We start from the raw sequence: 15,710 nt of genomic DNA, 5'->3' as shown, positions 1-15,710 counted from the left end.
TGGAACTGTGCAAACACACACATGGGCTAATACATGCGCATAAACACAGTTAAGGGTGGTGCCTGGTACTGGGAATACAAGCCCAAAATACATTTTGGGGCCAAGATTTCTTCAGAGACCCTGATGTTTGGGCTGCTTCCCCAGCACTGGGCCTAGGGCCAGTTGCGTTTCTTGGCCATCACGTGGTTTCCCGGCTCATCTGGGCAAGAGGAGGAGCAAGGTCCAGAGTCAAACTGCCCCAAGCCTAGTTTGCCCAGAAGGGAGCAGACCTCTGGCCAGACAGGTCTGACCTCCCTGGACCCTGCAGCCATGCGGCTCCTGTGGGGACTGCTCTGGGTGTTGAGCATCGTTGCCTTGTCTCTGCAGAAGCCCAGGTCCTGGGGACAGACACTGGGCTTGTGGGGGGCGGGTGAGGGGAGTGGGGTGGTGGGCTTAGGCCGGGTCTGAAGTACCTCTACTGTTCTCCCAGGTTGCTCCTCTTCTCCCCTTCCGTGGTTAATTTGGGGGTCCCTCTGTCAGTGGGCCTGCAGCTCCAGGATGCCCCTCCAGGACAGCAAGTAAAAGGATCAGTGTTCCTGAGAAACCAAAATGGTCGCATCTGCACCCCAAAGGAGGACTTTGTGCTCAGTTCAGGAAATGGTTTTGTGCTTCTCAGTCTCGAGGTAACCAGTGCCCACACTCCTGCTGTTTCTTAGGTCTCCCTGTTGTACCCTTTGCCTGTTTGCTTAGTCAGACAGGAGCTTGCTGTGTTAACAGCCTGGCTTTGAACTCACAGCAGTCCTGCCTCAGCCTCCCGAGTGCTGTGATCTACCAGGTTCTTCTGTTGCCTTTTATGTTTATTTTTGTATTTGAAACGGGGTTTCCAGTATAGCCAGGATTGCGAGTGTTCACTCAGCAGGCCTCCTCTGGCCGCCCGAGTGTTGGGGTTACTGCCACACGCCATTATGGCTGCCCCATCTTCCTCGCTGACGTCCTCCCTCCTCTCTTTCAAACCCACTGGTCTTAGTGTCTCTGTCTTGGGCTCTGTGTCCCTTTGGTCTTAGACAGTCTCTCCCACTCCTGACAGGTCCCACTGCCTGATGTGAGCAACTGCGGCCTCTTTGACCTACGCAGAGCTCCCCATGTCCAGCTGATTGCTCAGTCTTCATGGCTAAAGAGCTCCCTGTCCAAAGCCACAGACACACAGGGTGTCAACCTACTGTTCTCTTCTCGCCGCGGGCACATCTTCGTGCAGACTGACCAGCCTGTTTATAACCCTGGCCAGCGGGGTGAGCCTCCTGCCTCGGCCTCTGCTTTTCTCTCCCAGAGTGCTCAGAGCCTGTGCTTGGTGTCCTCTGTGTGAGGTGACCCACAGCCGGCACCACCCCAGAGGACTGCTTAGTGGTTTAGTCCCCAGCGTCTCCTGGGGTCCCCTGTCTCTCTGTGCAGGGGCCCTTACCTCTCATCCTCCACTCTTAGTTCGTTACCGGGTTTTTGCATTGGATCACAAGATGCGCCCATCCACTGACACCCTCACAGTCATGGTGGAGGTGAGTGCCTGACCTCTGACCTTCTTGACCTTGTGCACTGATGTGATCTCCAACCTGACCACACCGACCCCTCGCACCCCTCGCAGAACTCTAATGGCCTCCGTGTACGGAAGAAGGAGGTGTTTGCTCCTACATCCATCTACCAGGATGACTTCGTGATCCCAGACATCTCAGAGTGAGCTCCTCCACCTCGGGCCACCCTCTATCGACACGTCCCTCTGACACACAGGATCACTTTCCAGATGCTCTGACCCTGTGCCCCCCCATGCCTCTTCTGGAGGACGCAGGCCATGGGCTGTCTGTGGGTAGCTGAAGTCTTTCCCTTTTCCATTGTCAGGCCGGGGACCTGGACAATCTCAGCGAGGTTCTCAGACAGCCTGCAGTCCAATAGCAGTGCCCGCTTTGAGGTGAAGAAATACAGTAAGTGCTGAAGTGTGGGGGGGCGGGGTGAGGCCGGGCAGTCCTCGGGGAGGGAGCTGTGGAGGACCCTTTGTCTAGTACCTGGCCACTCATCTCTTTACCCTCCTTCAGTTCTTCCCAACTTTGAAGTGAAGATCACCCCACAGAAGCCATATATCCTGTCAGTGCCCGGCTACATGGATGAAATACAGTTAGACATCCAGGCCAGGTGACCGCCACCCTCTTGTCCCACACCCAGGAATCGCCCTGCAGAACCCAGCCTCCGTCAGTCTTGGTTCTGCTTCCTTCCTTCCTTTCTTCCTCTCCCTCTCTCCCTTCCTCTCTCCCTCCCTCTCTCCCTCTCTCCCTTCTTTGCTTCCTTCTTTCTTTTCTTCCTTTCTCTTCTTCTTTACTTTTGTTATTGAGACTTTATCTTAACTCCCTGCATACCCACCTAATAGACCAGGCTGGCCTTGAACTCACATCTGCCTCTGTCTCTTGAGTGCTGGGATTAAAGATGTGCATGTGTGTGTCTATGAGTGCAGGGGTGTGTGTGTGTTTGTACATGTATGAGGAGGTCAGGGGACAACCTCGGGGCATTGTTAGGAACTTTGTTCATCTCCTTCGAGACACAGTCTCTTATTGATAGGGAATTTACATAAAGGGCAAGGCTGGCTGGCCAGGCAGCCCCAAATCTCCCTGCCTCCACCCTCCTACTGCTGGAATTACAAGCAGATGCTGCCACACCTGGCATTTTTACATGGATTATGGGTGTTGAACTCAGGTCTTGGTGCTGGCGTGGTAATCACCTGGCCTGCTAGGGTATTTCCCCAGCTCTCAGCTCTCTTCCAATCTCCCGTGGCAACAGGTATATCTACGGGAAGCCCGTGCAGGGTGTGGCATACACGCGCTTTGCACTCATGGATGAGGATGGGAAGAGGACTTTCCTTCGGGGCCTGGAGACCCAGACTAAGGTAGGGGCCTGTTAAAGGAGGGCACTGAACCTGGAGACCCAGACCAAGGTAGGGGGTGGTGAGGAGGGCGCTGAACAGAAGAGGGGATCTTCACTTACACGCTGTTGTCTTTGTTTAGTTGGTGGAAGGCCAGAGTCAAGTTTCCGTCTCAAAGGACCAGTTCCAGGCTGCCCTGGATAAAGTCAGTGTTGGGACTGGAGACCTGGAGGGGCTGCGCCTCTATGCCGCGGCTGCCGTCATTGAGACTCCAGGTGGGTGGCTTTCTTCTGCTGCCACCCGAAGACACAGAGGACACATTGATACTGTCAATGCAGCCCAGCCGCCGTGGTGGTGCGGGCCTTTAACACCAGCACTTGGGAGGAAGAGAGGGGCAGGTGGAGCTCTGAGTTCCAGGCCAGCCTGGTCTACAGAGGGAGTGGCAGGACATCCAGGGTTATACAGAGAAACCCTGATTCAAAAACCTAAATAAATAAATAATATAAAATAATATGCCAGTTACACCATTAGTTCAGCTCCTCATCCTCAGTACAACCCTGATGTCTACCTGCTCATCTCAGACACACAGCCAAGAACGACCCCGAGACTGCCTCTCTCTGGGCCTGTCTGTTCTCAGTTGTCTTGTACCATCCATCTGTCCACTCATGCACCCGACAGACATGTTACACACTTGTGGGGAGGGAAGGATGCTTGGGCCGTCTCCTGACTACTGTCTCTCTTTCCTGGGTTCCTTCCTCCACCTCTCTGCCCCCTCTCTGCCTCACAGGGGGGGAGATGGAGGAGGCGGAGCTCACATCCTGGCGCTTTGTGTCATCTGCCTTCTCCTTGGACCTCAGCAACACCAAGCAGCACCTTGTGCCTGGAGCCCACTTCATGCTGCAGGTTCTTCTCTGAAGGGCGGGAGCGGAGGGGCACACGCGTGGGCCGCACAGTCCTGAGGATGGCCTTTTTCTCACCCATGTCCCTCCAGGCCGTGGTCCGAGAGATGTCAGGCTCCACAGCCTCTGACGTTCCTGTCAAAGTTTCTGCCACGTTGTCCTCTGGCTCTGGCTCAAGAGTCCTCGACTTAGAGCAGAACACCAACAGGATCGGCCAAGTCAGCCTTCCCATCCATGTCCCACCGGGCACCACTGACCTGCAGCTCTTGGTAGCGCTTCTCTGAGCCCTGGGGCTGGCATGAGGGAAAGGAAGGCTTCTGATCCAGTCCAGGTGGAGTGGTGGCTTATCTGGGTCCTTGGCATAGACCCTGGCTTTCCCTGCCCTTCTCTCCAGGTGTCTGCGGGCTCCGTCTATCCTGCCCTAGCCAGGCTCACGGTGAAAGGCCCGCCTCCAGGAAGCTCTGGCTTTCTGTCCATTGAGCCCCAGGACCTTCGACCCCCTCGTGTGGGAGACACCTTATTCCTGAACCTGCGAACTGTGGGCATCCAGGGGCCTACCTTCACTCATTACTACTACATGGTGTGTGGGACTCAGGGTATAGGAGTGTTGGCTGTAGGGCAAAGGCCTCTGCAGGCCTGGGCACAGGTTCAGGACAGGAGTAGGGTCTACACCAAGCAGGACACCACTCACTGCTCCTCCTTGGCTCAGATCCTCTCCCGGGGCCAGATCGTGTTGATGAACCGAGAGCCCAGGACGACCCTGACCTCCGTCTCCGTGCTGGTGGACCATCGCCTGGCCCCTTCCTTCTACTTTGTGGCCTACTTCTACCACCAAGGACTCCCAGTGGCCAACTCCCTGCTCATCCATGTGCAGCCTGGGGACTGTGAGGGCAAGGTGGCTGGGGCTGGAGAGACCGTGTCTCTCTCTTTCTCTCTCTGTCTCTCTGTCTCTCTCTCTCAGGGTGTGTGTGTGTGTGTGTGTGTGTGTGTGTGTGTGTGTGTGTTAGTGAGGTAGGTTCGTGTGTGTGTGTGTGTATCTCGTATATTGCATGAGCACGCATGTACACGTTTGCATGTGCTTGTGGAGAGGTGGGAGTCATTTTGGATTGCTCTTCTGCCTTATTCATGGAGATAGCTTCCCTTGGTGTCTCCCGGCGCTCACTGAGAAGCCTAGTCTTGCTAACCGCTGGGCTCTGGGAATCCCCTTTATCCCCCTTTCTAGGCCGGAGATACAGGAGTTTCAGATTGTGGTCCTCATGACTGAATGGCACAGTCTTTTAGCCTCTGGACCACGTCCCTAGCCCACTCTGCCCTGCTGACTGCCCTTTACTTCCTATTTCGGCCAGCTGGAACTGAACGTGGATGGTGCCAAGGAGTATCGCAATGGGGACAGCATGAAGCTGCAGATTAAGACAGACCCGCAGGCCCTGGTGGCCCTGGGCGCCGTGGACACGGCTCTGTATGCTGTGGGTGGCAAGACTCACAAACCCCTCGACATGGGCAAGGTTTGTCAAGCCCTCTCCATTTCCTCTGAGCCTAAGCTCCAGTCACTCAGACCCCTCAGGCCCCTCTCAGCCCTGCCTTGGAGCCTGGATCCTGGCCCCTTCCTCTCTTACCTTGGCCTCCAGTTCCAACTCCACATGGCTCAACTCTCTTTAAACCCTGCCCTAATACCCACAGCGGAGTGGCAGGCCGTGCCGCTCAGCCACTCCTGTCTCCCAGCATCTCTTCCTTACCGTGCCAGGTCTTCGAAGTAATGAACAGCTACAACCTTGGCTGTGGTCCTGGAGGTGGGGACAATGCCCTTGAGGTGTTCCAGGCTGCTGGTCTGGCCTTTTCTGATGGAGATCAACTAAGTCAAGTCAGGGAGGGTAAGAATGGAGCCAGGGGAACCAGACAAGGGAGGAAAGGCTGGGGTGGTGTAGGATAGGGGCAAGGGATCTCAGCAGCCGGGAGGCAGAGGAAGGCGAATCTCTCTCTCTCTGAGTCCACGGCCAGCCTGGTCTACAGAGTGAGTCCAGGACAGCCAGGGCTACACAGAGAAACCCTGTCTCAAAAGGCTAAAACAAAAAGAGAGGGAATGAAAACAGAAATACAAAGTTACTATGACTAAAAAAACCCAAAAAGAATGGAGCAGTGGGAGCAGCCGAGGGAGGGAGGCTGAGTGCAGGATTCATGGGTGAAAAGGCCTGGCCACGGACAGGGAAGGAGGGTGGCCGAGCTCCTCACTGCTTGGCTGCTGCCCTCTTGCTCTCTGCCAGGCCTGAGCTGTCCCAAGGAGAAGAAAAGGCGGCAAAAGAGAAGCGTGGACTTCCAGAAGGCTGTCAGTGAGAAGTGTGAGTTGTGGGGGCCTCAGGGTGGGGTCTGCCTCTCTGTCCTCTGCAGCCCCTCAGCCAGCTGTGGCATTGAGGGCTGGGAAGCCAAGGGTTGCAGGTGGAGGCTGGATGGGACAGTCCTTCGGCCTCCTGACGGTTCTCTGGGCACATGCTGGTGTCTCCAGGGGACGGTGGGGCCGAGGTTCAGGCCCTTCGCACCTGCCCAGCCTCTCCTGGCCTCCAGTGGGCCAGTATGCTTCCCCAGAGGCCAGGCGCTGCTGCCAGGACGGGCTGACACGGTTGCCCATGGCGCGCACCTGTGAGCAGCGGGCAGCCCGGGTGCGGCAGGCCAGCTGCCGGGAGCCCTTCTTGTCCTGTTGCCTGTTTGCTGAGGTCCTGCGCAAGAACCAAACCAGAAGCCAGGTGGGCTTTGCCCGAGGTGAGCAGCCAGGTGAAGCTGGGGAACAGTAGTGGTGCCTGAGAGGGCCAAACCTCCCCTCACTCCTGTGCCCCTCCCCCAGCCCAGGAAGTGCTGCAGGAAGAAGAGCTGATCGATGAAGATGACGTCCTTGTGCGCAGCTACTTCCCGGAGAACTGGCTCTGGAGAGTGGAGCCTGTGGACCGCTCCAAACTGTGAGGGCCTGGGATGCTGATGAGGCCTCTGGGCTAGTTCTGGGGACAGTTCCGTGCGGTGACATGGCTTCTCTGAATTTCCACTACAGGCTAACACTGTTCCTCCCTGATTCTCTGACCACATGGGAGATTCATGGCGTGAGCCTGTCCAAAAGCAAAGGTGAGGTAACCCTGCCCACACCTCAGGCTGCTCTCTTCCCTTCCCCTTGACTCTGCTTTGCGCTCTGCCCCCAGCATGGGGTGGAGCCCATGGACCTGGGAAGATCTCCACTGGTGTGCATCCAGCCTGAGATCAGTCAAAGCTGAGGGCAGAGCAGAGTCATTGCCAGACCCTTCCTTCCTGTGCCCTGAGGTCCTCATGTCCCTCCATCTCTGCCCTGCCTCCTATCCCCATCCACAGGCCTGTGTGTAGCCACACCGACCCGTGTCCGCGTGTTCCAAGAATTCCACCTGCATCTGCGCCTGCCCACCTCTGTCCGCCGCTTTGAGCAGTTCGAGTTGCGGCCCGTTCTCTACAACTATCAGAATAGAGACCTGACTGTGAGACCCATGGGAGCCTGTGCACTCAGGGCCGGAGGGAAGGGCGGGTGCTGCCAGGGACAGGGGCAGGTGGCGGTCTTGACTGGATTAGGACTCTGGCCATCCCTGTTTTCCTGTCCTCAGGTGAGTGTCCATGTGTCCCCAGTTGAAGGAATGTGCATGGCTGGTGGTGGAGGGCTGGCTCAGCAGGTGTCGGTGCCCGCAGGCTCTGCCCGGCCTGTGGCCTTCTCTGTGGTACCCACGGCTGCTGCCTCTGTGTCCCTGAAAGTGGTGGCTCGAGGGTCTATTGAGGATTTCGTGGGAGATGCTGTCTCTAAGATTCTGCAAATCGAAGTAAGTGACTGCCCCTAATCTAGGTCCCTGCGCTCCCAGCTGTATTCTTTAGCATTCTGCTGGCCCGACCAGAGCTCAGTGCCCAAACCTAGTGCATCGTTTACCCGCCACTACGATTGTGACTCAGCTCTGTCTCGGAAATGATTTATATATTTACTTATCTTCAGACAGAGACTCGGTATGTAGCCCAGGGTAGCCTCAGGCTCATTCTAGATATGATGCCTAGCCCAAGCTGGCCTTGAACTTACAGTAATCCTCAGCCTTTGCCTTCCAAATTGCTGGGATCGCAGGCAGGCCCTGTCACAGCAGCTGTTTCCCTAGTTTTCTCCTCTATGTCATTTACTGTTTGCGGTGCTGGGAGTTAACCCTAGGAGTCTGCATGGTAGCCCTGTGAGCCAGGTAGACTAGCGTTCCAGTCCACAAAGTTTACAATTCCCAAGTCCCAGGGTGTCTGCCCCAGGAGGGGCTCGTGTACTCCTGGCTGATCCCTGCCTCCATTTTTTGACTGAGACAGAATGAAGGGGCCATCCACAGAGAAGAGATGGTCTATGAACTCAACCCCCTGGGTGAGTGCCTCCTACCCCAGCTGCCAGTTCCTTGGGCAGTTAAGGGGTACAGGGCTGACCGCCAGCTCCATTCATCTCCCTAGATAACCGAGCCCGGACTTTGGAAATTCCCGGCAGCTCTGATCCCAACATCATCCCCGATGGGGATTTCAGCAGCTTCGTCAGGGTTACAGGTCAGAGCCTGGTCCTTTCCCATGAGCACTTGCGTGTGCCTGAAGCCCATAGGGTGCTGTGTTGCCCTGTGAGGCTGGGTCCCCACAGTCTCATCCTCACCTTCTCCTCCTTCACAGCCTCTGAACCCTTGGACACTTTGGGCTCTGAAGGGGCCTTGTCCCCGGGAGGCGTGGCCTCCCTCCTAAGACTTCCCCAGGGCTGTGCAGAACAAACCATGATCTTTTTGGCCCCTACTCTGACTGCTTCCCAGTACCTGGACAAGACAGAGCAGTGGAGCAAACTGCCCCCTGAGACCAAGGACCGTGCTGTGGATCTCATCCAGAAAGGTTCTGGGTTCAATAAAGGGAGGAGTCAGAGCCAGGGAGGGCATGATGGGAAGCTGGGAGCCTAGTGACAAAACTGGGGGTCGTCGCTGGGTGCACAGCCTGGGCACAGACGGCGGGAGAGTGGGCACATCACCTCCAGCCAGCTCTCCCTTCCAGGGCACATGCGCATCCAGCAGTTCCGGAAGAAAGATGGCTCCTTTGGGGCTTGGTTGCACAGGGACAGCAGCACCTGGTGAGGCTGGGCCGTGTGTTCAGGGCCTCAGGAGAGCAAGAGACCACAAACCAGGTCTCCAGAGGGTCTAGCCTTGTCTCCAGCCATCCCTTCCTTCCTCTAGGCTCACGGCCTTTGTGCTGAAGATCCTGAGTTTGGCGCAGGAGCAGGTGGGCGACGCCCCAGAGAAGCTGCAGGAGACGGCTGCTTGGCTGTTGTCCCAGCAGCTGGGTGATGGCTCATTCCACGACCCATGTCCTGTCATTCACAGAGGCATGCAGGTGTGAGCATGCAAGAGTCTTGGGATGTCAACAGTAAGACTGTCTGGGTCCCTCACCACTCTGGCCTGACACCCTCGTTCTCTCCTTACCAGGGTGGCTTGGTGGGGCACGATGAGAATGTGGCCCTCACCGCCTTCGTGGTCATTGCCCTTCACCACGGGCTGGCAGTCTTCCAGGACGGGAGTGCCCAGCAGCTGAAGGACAGAGTGGTAAGGAAGCCGACACGCTGTCCCTTCACGGTCCCAGCTGTCCTCTCTCTGGGAGCCGGGCACACAGGCTCAGGTCTCTGCTTTCTTCTAGGAAGCCTCCATCTCCAAGGCAAATGAGTTCTTGGGGCAGAAGGCAAGTGCTGGGCTCCTGGGCGCCCACGCAGCTGCCATCACAGCCTATGCCCTGACACTGACCAAGGCCTCCGAGGACCTGAGGAATGTTGCCCACAACAGCCTGATGGCCATGGCTGAGGAAACGGATGGTGAGGGCAAGGGCTGCTTGGCAGAATGCCTGGGACCCTTGGGATTGCCCTGCAGAGACAGGCTGAAAAGACAACCTTCCAGGGTTGAACCCTGGAACATGGGCGACCATCAGGGGGTGCGAGAGAGCTGGGTGGCTCAGCTCCAACTGTGGTTTCCCTGTTCAATATATCTTTCTCTTCCCTCCCCTCCCCTCCCCTCCCCTCCCCTTCCCTCCCCTTCCCTTCTTTCAGGAAAGCTCTACTGGGGCTTCATCCCTGGCTCTCAGAACGATGTTGTCTTCTCCACCCCGGCTCCTCGTAGCCCATCGGAACCTGTGCCCCGGGCCCCAGCCCTGTGGATCGAGACCACAGCCTATGGCCTCTTACATCTGCTGCTGAGGGAGGGCAAGGGAGAAATGGCCGACAAGGCTGCGTCCTGGCTCACCCACCAGGGCAGCTTCGCAGGGGGATTCCGCAGTACCCAGGTAGGGGCAGCCACAGGGCTCTGGGTAGGTGGTCTCGAGATCAAGCGCCTGACTCCTAGCCTAATCTTATTAGGACACAGTGGTCTCTCTGGACGCCCTTTCTGCATACTGGATCGCTTCCCACACCGCAGAGGAGAGGGTCCTCAATGTGACTCTCAGTTCCCTGGGCCGCAATGGGTTCAAGTCTCATGTACTGCAACTGAACAACCACCAAGTCAAGGGCCTGGAGGAAGAGCTGAAGGTGACCCACACCCTCCCTGATGGGGTGCCATGGGGGTTTGTGCTAGGTCAGAAGTGTGGTCCACCGCCATGTGTGGTCATGAGGGTCCAGCTCTCTATGATGGTGTTGTGGGAAGACTGACTTTTCTTCTGGCCGTGTGATCAAACCTCAGGGATCTTCCCTCACCCTTAAAACAACATCTGTGCAGAGCCCACACTAGGGTCCAGGACAGTGGTCCTCCACCTTCCTTACGCTGTGGTCCTTTAATATGGTTCCTTATGCCGTGACCTCCAACCATATGAAACCGTATGTTATCATTGCTACTTCATAACTAATTTTGCTAGTGCTGTCAATCCTAGTGTGAATGTCTATGGTTTCCGACGGTCTGAGGTGATCCCTGGGAAAGGGTTGTTCAGCCCCTAAGGGTCAGGCCCCACAGGTTGAGAACCACTGCCCTGGCGACTGGGGAGAGCTGCTTCAGCTTGAATGAGCCTTCTGGGCAGGGATGGGATGCACTGCTTTGAGGGACCCGTCCTGTGCCCTCTGACCTGCTTTCCTCTTCCTCCTGGAAGTTCTCCCTGGGCAGCAAGATCACCGTGGAGGTCGGAGGGAACAGCAAAGGCACCTTGAAGGTGAGGCCAGCAGGGCAGCGGGCCTGGGCCTTAGGGAGACCTTGTGGGCGAGCTTCCATGCTGACTGCTGTCCTTCCCTGAGCCTTCCTCTTGGCTCTGGTCCCTGTTTCTGGATCTCTGCTGTTTCCTTCATCCGCACATCCTGGCTCTCCTGTCCCTTGTCCACAGCATCCAGACCCAGGTCCCATGTCCCTTTCCTTCCCGTTTGTCTCATCTGCTGCTGGGACCCTTTATTTCCTGAGGCTCAGTGTCCCGCTAGAGCTCTCAGCAGCCTCCCCCCGCTGGCCCCGGTGACCCTTGCTGTGCTCTCAAGCTGCCCCTCTAGTCCCTGCCCAGCACAGCAGTTAGACTGGCAGCTCGCGAAATTGTGCCACTTCCCAGAGTGAGGGGATACGCCTGACGGTCCCGAGGTTGTGGGGCAGAGTCAGGAGGACCAGTAGCTCACGGTCCCCTCTGCTTGATAATGAATTTGAGGCCAGCTTGTGTAGGGTCTGATAATTGCAAAGGAAGATCCCAGTCTCAAATAGTATGAAAGACAGAACCTTTATTCCAGCATGTGGTTCACCACCTGTACAAAATGGTAACCGCAGAAGAAAGACATAACCCCTTTGAACTCAGCTAGGGGAAGTTTAGGAACAGTTAGGTCATCTAAAACACTATAGGTTAAGCAGCCTACACCCATGTTAGTAATTTTTTTTTCTTTTGATTTTTGAGACAGGGTTTCTCTGTAGTTTTTGGTGCCTGTCCTGGAACTAGCTCTTGTAGACCAGGCTGGCCTCGAACTTGCCTGCCTCTGCCCCCGAGTGCTGTGATTAAGGGCGTGCGCCACCACTACCCGGCCCATGTTAGTACTTTTTAATCGACTGTGGTTATAGTTTTACCACTTTTGGGCGGACTTGTGAAAGGCAGGGTTGCTTTAGAGAGAGCACAGGACCTGTCCTTTTCTTTACTGCTTTGAGGTCCTGCGTGAGCTGGTTCAGGCCTGCGACCTGCTACCTCCCCGTACTTGTAGGAAGGAAACTCTGGCAGTTTTAAATCGAGAAAATTCAGACCTTTCTCTTAGCCCTTGTTAGACCCTTTTAAAAAATAAAACAAATTTGCCTTCCAGCCCTCCCCTTACACAGCTGGGCTCTGCCCGCTGTCATCCCTACAGTCTCCTCTGCATTCTGTCCTGTGGTATTTACAAGGGACATGGAGGAACCACTGCAGGGCATCCTGATGTGGTCTCTGCCCCCTTGTGCAGACTAGGCCAGGGTGGCTTTCTCACTGCCCTGACATCTTGACCAGGGCCTCAGTTCGGTTCTTCACTGGGATTGGGTAGGGGACGGGAGATCTGGGGTTGGCTTGGGGAATGGGAGACATTAGCTGATCTGAGGTCCCTCTGTCCAGGAAACCGTCTAAGTCTGTTCCGTGTGTGTCCTGTGTTCTCGTCCCCTCCCTGACTGAGCCAGGTCCTCCGTACCTACAATGTCCTGAACCTGAAGAACACGACCTGTCAGGACCTGCAGATGGAAGTGACAGTCACAGGCTATGTGGAATACACCCGTGAGTGTGGGTCAGGGGTCCTGAGCCCTGCAGGGCAGTCACAGGCTGTGTGGAATACACCCGTGAGTGTGGGTCAGGGGTCCTGAGCCCTGCAGGGCAGGCACAGGCTGTGTGGAATAAACCCATTAGTGTGGGTCAGGGGTCCTGAGCCCTGCAGGGCTGACACGGGCTGAGACCCCTCCCCACGACCCTGCACAGGGGAAGCCTACGAGGACTATGAAGACTACGAGTATGAGATGCCAGCTGCGGATGACCCGAGTGCCCACTCTCAGCCTGTGACGCCCCTGCAGCTGTTTGAGGGTCGAAGGAGCCGCCGCAGAAGGGAGGCTCCCAAGGTGGCAGAGGAACAGGAGTCCAGAGTGCAGTACACCGTGTGCATCTGGTGGGTGCTGCCCACTTCTTGCATATGCGGTGGAGGAGCCGGGGGCAGTGGCGTGCCCAGTGTGTGGTTCAGGTGGAGCCTGTACAGCCCGCCCCTCCTCCCTGTAGGCGCAAGGGCCAGGTGGGGTTGTCTGGCATGGCGATCGCAGACATCACCCTCCTGAGTGGATTCCACGCCCTGAGAGCCGACCTGGAGAAGGTAGGTCAACCTCCACAGTCACCCTCTGTCTCCGGGAGCCCTGCTCCATCTCTGTAGCACCCCAGGTGCTGAGCCCCATCAACTGCCATGCCCTGTGACTGTCCCCTCCCCTGCAGCTGACGTCCCTCTCTGACCGGTACGTGAGTCACTTTGAGACCGATGGGCCCCATGTCCTGCTGTACTTTGACTCGGTGAGTGTGGAGAGAAACACAGGAAGCGGCTGGGTCTCCATCCTGCATTGTCAGGGTCGGAGGAGGTGGGCAGCTGGCGAGGGCGAGAGATGAGGACGCGGTCGGGAGGCAGAGAGCCTTGGAGAGCTCACCTGTCCTGCCACACCTCAATGCCAGGATGGGGCTGTGAGTTCAGCTTGGCAATCATCAGCCTTCAAGGGTTAATGGGGAGCCAGGGAGAGGCGGGGGCCACCGTGGACACTGGTGCGGGAGCCAGGCTGCCCAGGCCTGCGTTCCTGGGGAAGGAGAGTTGCCAGGTGAGGCAACGTGGGTTGAGAAGCTAACCTGCATGGAGGGTCTCACAGGGAATGTGTGCCTATTGTGAGACTCCGCAGAGGGCCTTGGGCACTGAAGACTGGGACAAGGTCACCACGGTGGCAGTGAAGTCATCAGAGGCCTTGGGGACCAAGTTTTTGCGTCTAGTGTCAGGAAGATGACAGAACATGAAGGACAGGTGCTGGGGATAAGGTCATGGTGACCAAGCAGAAGCAAGGCAGGCAGTGGCCTGGCCCTGAGCAGCCTTCTGTCCTGGTGCCAGGTCCCAACCACCCGGGAGTGTGTGGGCTTTGGAGCCCTGCAGGAGGTGGCCGTGGGGCTGGTGCAACCGGCCAGCGCTGTCCTGTATGACTACTACAGCCCCGGTGAGCACTTGGGAGGCTCTGGCCTGCACGATCAGGGGGCCTGACCCCTCATAGGGCACCACGGTGTGGAGAGACCCTGGCTCCTGAGATGCCCAGAGAGGAGAGGCCCTCACTCCTTGCTGCTCTTCTCTAGACCACAAGTGCTCTGTGTTTTATGCTGCACCGAGTAAGAGCAAGCTCCTGTCCACCTTGTGCTCCGCAGACGTCTGCCAGTGTGCCGAGGGTGAGATGAGGCCTGGGGGCAGGGGCTGGAAATGGGGGCGCCCAGCTGGTCTCATCTGACCCTTGCCCTCAGGGAAGTGCCCTAAACAGCGCCGCTCTCTGGAGCGAGGGGAGCAGGACAAGGATGGCTACAGGATGAAGTTTGCCTGCTATTATCCCCGAGTGGAGTACGGTTAGTGCCCCTCGGCCTCCATCCTGCTCGGGGCTAGCACCTTGGGCTCCCCAGGTTGCCTGCTTTTCCTCCAAGCCTACCTGTGGCCTCTTTGCGTCACCCCAACTTCCTTCCCTTTTCCCTTCCTGTCCCAGGCTTCCAGGTTAAGGTTCTCCGAGAAGATGGCAGAGCTGCCTTCCGCCTCTTTGAGACCCAGATCACCCAAGTCCTGCATTTCAGTAGGGAGGAGAGGCGGGTGGACGGGGCAGGCTGAGATCTGGGTGTGGGACCTCTTAGAATTGGCAAAACCCCAAATTGGGAATAATTCAAATGAGAACCCCTTTCCTCTCACCTCCCCATCTCCTGGTCTCTGGGAACATGGACTTCCATCAGGAGCAGAGAGGGTGAAATGGCAGGATCCCCACTGAGCCCTGCCCAGGGCTCCTGGCCTTCCTTTCTCTGATGTCTTCTGTCTTATTTCCTCAGGCAAGGATGCCAAGGCTTCAGTAGGTCAGACCCGCAACTTCCTGGTCCGGGCCTCTTGCCGCCTCCGCCTGGAGCCTAACAAGGAATACTTGATCATGGGTCTGGACGGGGTCACCAGTGACCTCAAGGGAGAGTGAGTCATCCGGCCCTGACATCCCCTGCTCCCCATATCTGTGACCTTCCTTTGGGCACAGATCCTAGGCACCTAGTTCTCCCCTCCAAAGCCAGGTGTCTCCTGTGCCCGTCCTGAGCCTCCCTGTGTCCTCTGCAGCCCTCAGTACTTGCTGGACTCCAATAGCTGGATCGAGGAGATGCCCTCGGAACGCCTGTGCCGGAGCACCCGCCAGCGGGCAGCCTGTGCGCAGCTCCATGACTTCCTCCGGGAGTACAGCACCCAGGGGTGCCAGGTGTGAGACACGGGACTCTGGACCCCTGAACTCAGCCCAGGACTTAGGCATAAATAAAAGCTTTTGGCAGCAAAGTGTCCTCGTGTGTCTGTCTGTAGGTGGGGCAGCCCTCCACCCATCCAGGTTTTGTGGTCCTTGCTTAGTTTGTATAATTGTGGACTCTGAGTCTCGGGGATCCTCAGGTCGTAAGCCTGTGCCTGAACCCTCCTTGAGGCCTCTCTAGAATTCAGTCCATCTTGGGGTCCAATAGCCAGTGCTTCAAGTGCCCTATATCTGGGAGTCGCAGTCAGTGGTGCCCTTTTAGGGACACCTCTCATCTTTAGAGACCACACACTCTACGCTGTCCCGTGTATTTGGAGTTGTGAAGTCTGTTGGCTTGGACTGTGTTGTACCCTGTTGACCTCGCTGTGGTCCTGAATATATGAGGCAGGGGTCTCTGAAGCTGTTCCTGATTTGTTGGGAACTACAATGGTCCTGTCTGTGAGCCATGTTGGAACTGTGCAA

General features: G+C 56.9%; 1 protein-coding gene across 2 annotated transcripts; it reads left to right on the top strand.

Moving 5' to 3' along the window:
* The first annotated feature begins 216 nt into the window (after positions 1 to 216).
* LOC146890893 (complement C4) lies at positions 217 to 15,280 on the top strand. 2 transcript variants are annotated; one of them, XM_087898510.1, is made up of 41 exons: positions 217 to 374; positions 470 to 662; positions 1,067 to 1,268; positions 1,459 to 1,529; positions 1,616 to 1,704; positions 1,867 to 1,949; positions 2,061 to 2,157; positions 2,797 to 2,902; positions 3,021 to 3,153; positions 3,666 to 3,781; positions 3,870 to 4,046; positions 4,172 to 4,357; positions 4,487 to 4,672; positions 5,124 to 5,282; positions 5,522 to 5,648; positions 6,039 to 6,113; positions 6,337 to 6,531; positions 6,614 to 6,725; positions 6,815 to 6,885; positions 7,126 to 7,265; positions 7,389 to 7,598; positions 8,113 to 8,164; positions 8,248 to 8,337; positions 8,455 to 8,664; positions 8,821 to 8,896; positions 9,000 to 9,156; positions 9,249 to 9,365; positions 9,457 to 9,628; positions 9,860 to 10,092; positions 10,166 to 10,333; positions 10,885 to 10,944; positions 12,396 to 12,489; positions 12,688 to 12,871; positions 12,979 to 13,069; positions 13,186 to 13,260; positions 13,838 to 13,940; positions 14,074 to 14,163; positions 14,236 to 14,334; positions 14,469 to 14,552; positions 14,800 to 14,932; positions 15,071 to 15,280. In XM_087898510.1, exons 1-41 carry the CDS (start codon positions 310 to 312, stop codon positions 15,210 to 15,212), a joined length of 5,223 nt encoding a protein of 1,740 aa, XP_087754636.1. In that variant the 5' UTR covers positions 217 to 309; the 3' UTR covers positions 15,213 to 15,280. The 2 variants fall into 2 exon arrangements, 1 of the variants encoding a protein (XP_087754636.1); XR_015735512.1 differs by lacking the exons at positions 13,186 to 13,260; positions 13,838 to 13,940; positions 14,074 to 14,163; ... (2 more) ...; positions 14,800 to 14,932; positions 15,071 to 15,280 and having other exon boundaries at positions 12,396 to 12,551.
* The last annotated feature ends 430 nt before the right edge of the window (positions 15,281 to 15,710 follow it).

This window comes from Myodes glareolus, chromosome 18 (assembly GCF_982192425.1).
Source record: "Myodes glareolus chromosome 18, mMyoGla1.1, whole genome shotgun sequence".
NCBI lineage: Eukaryota > Metazoa > Chordata > Mammalia > Rodentia > Cricetidae > Myodes > Myodes glareolus.
The sequence above is the reverse complement of the archived record's forward strand: the minus strand, read 5'-3'. Positions and strand labels throughout refer to the sequence as shown.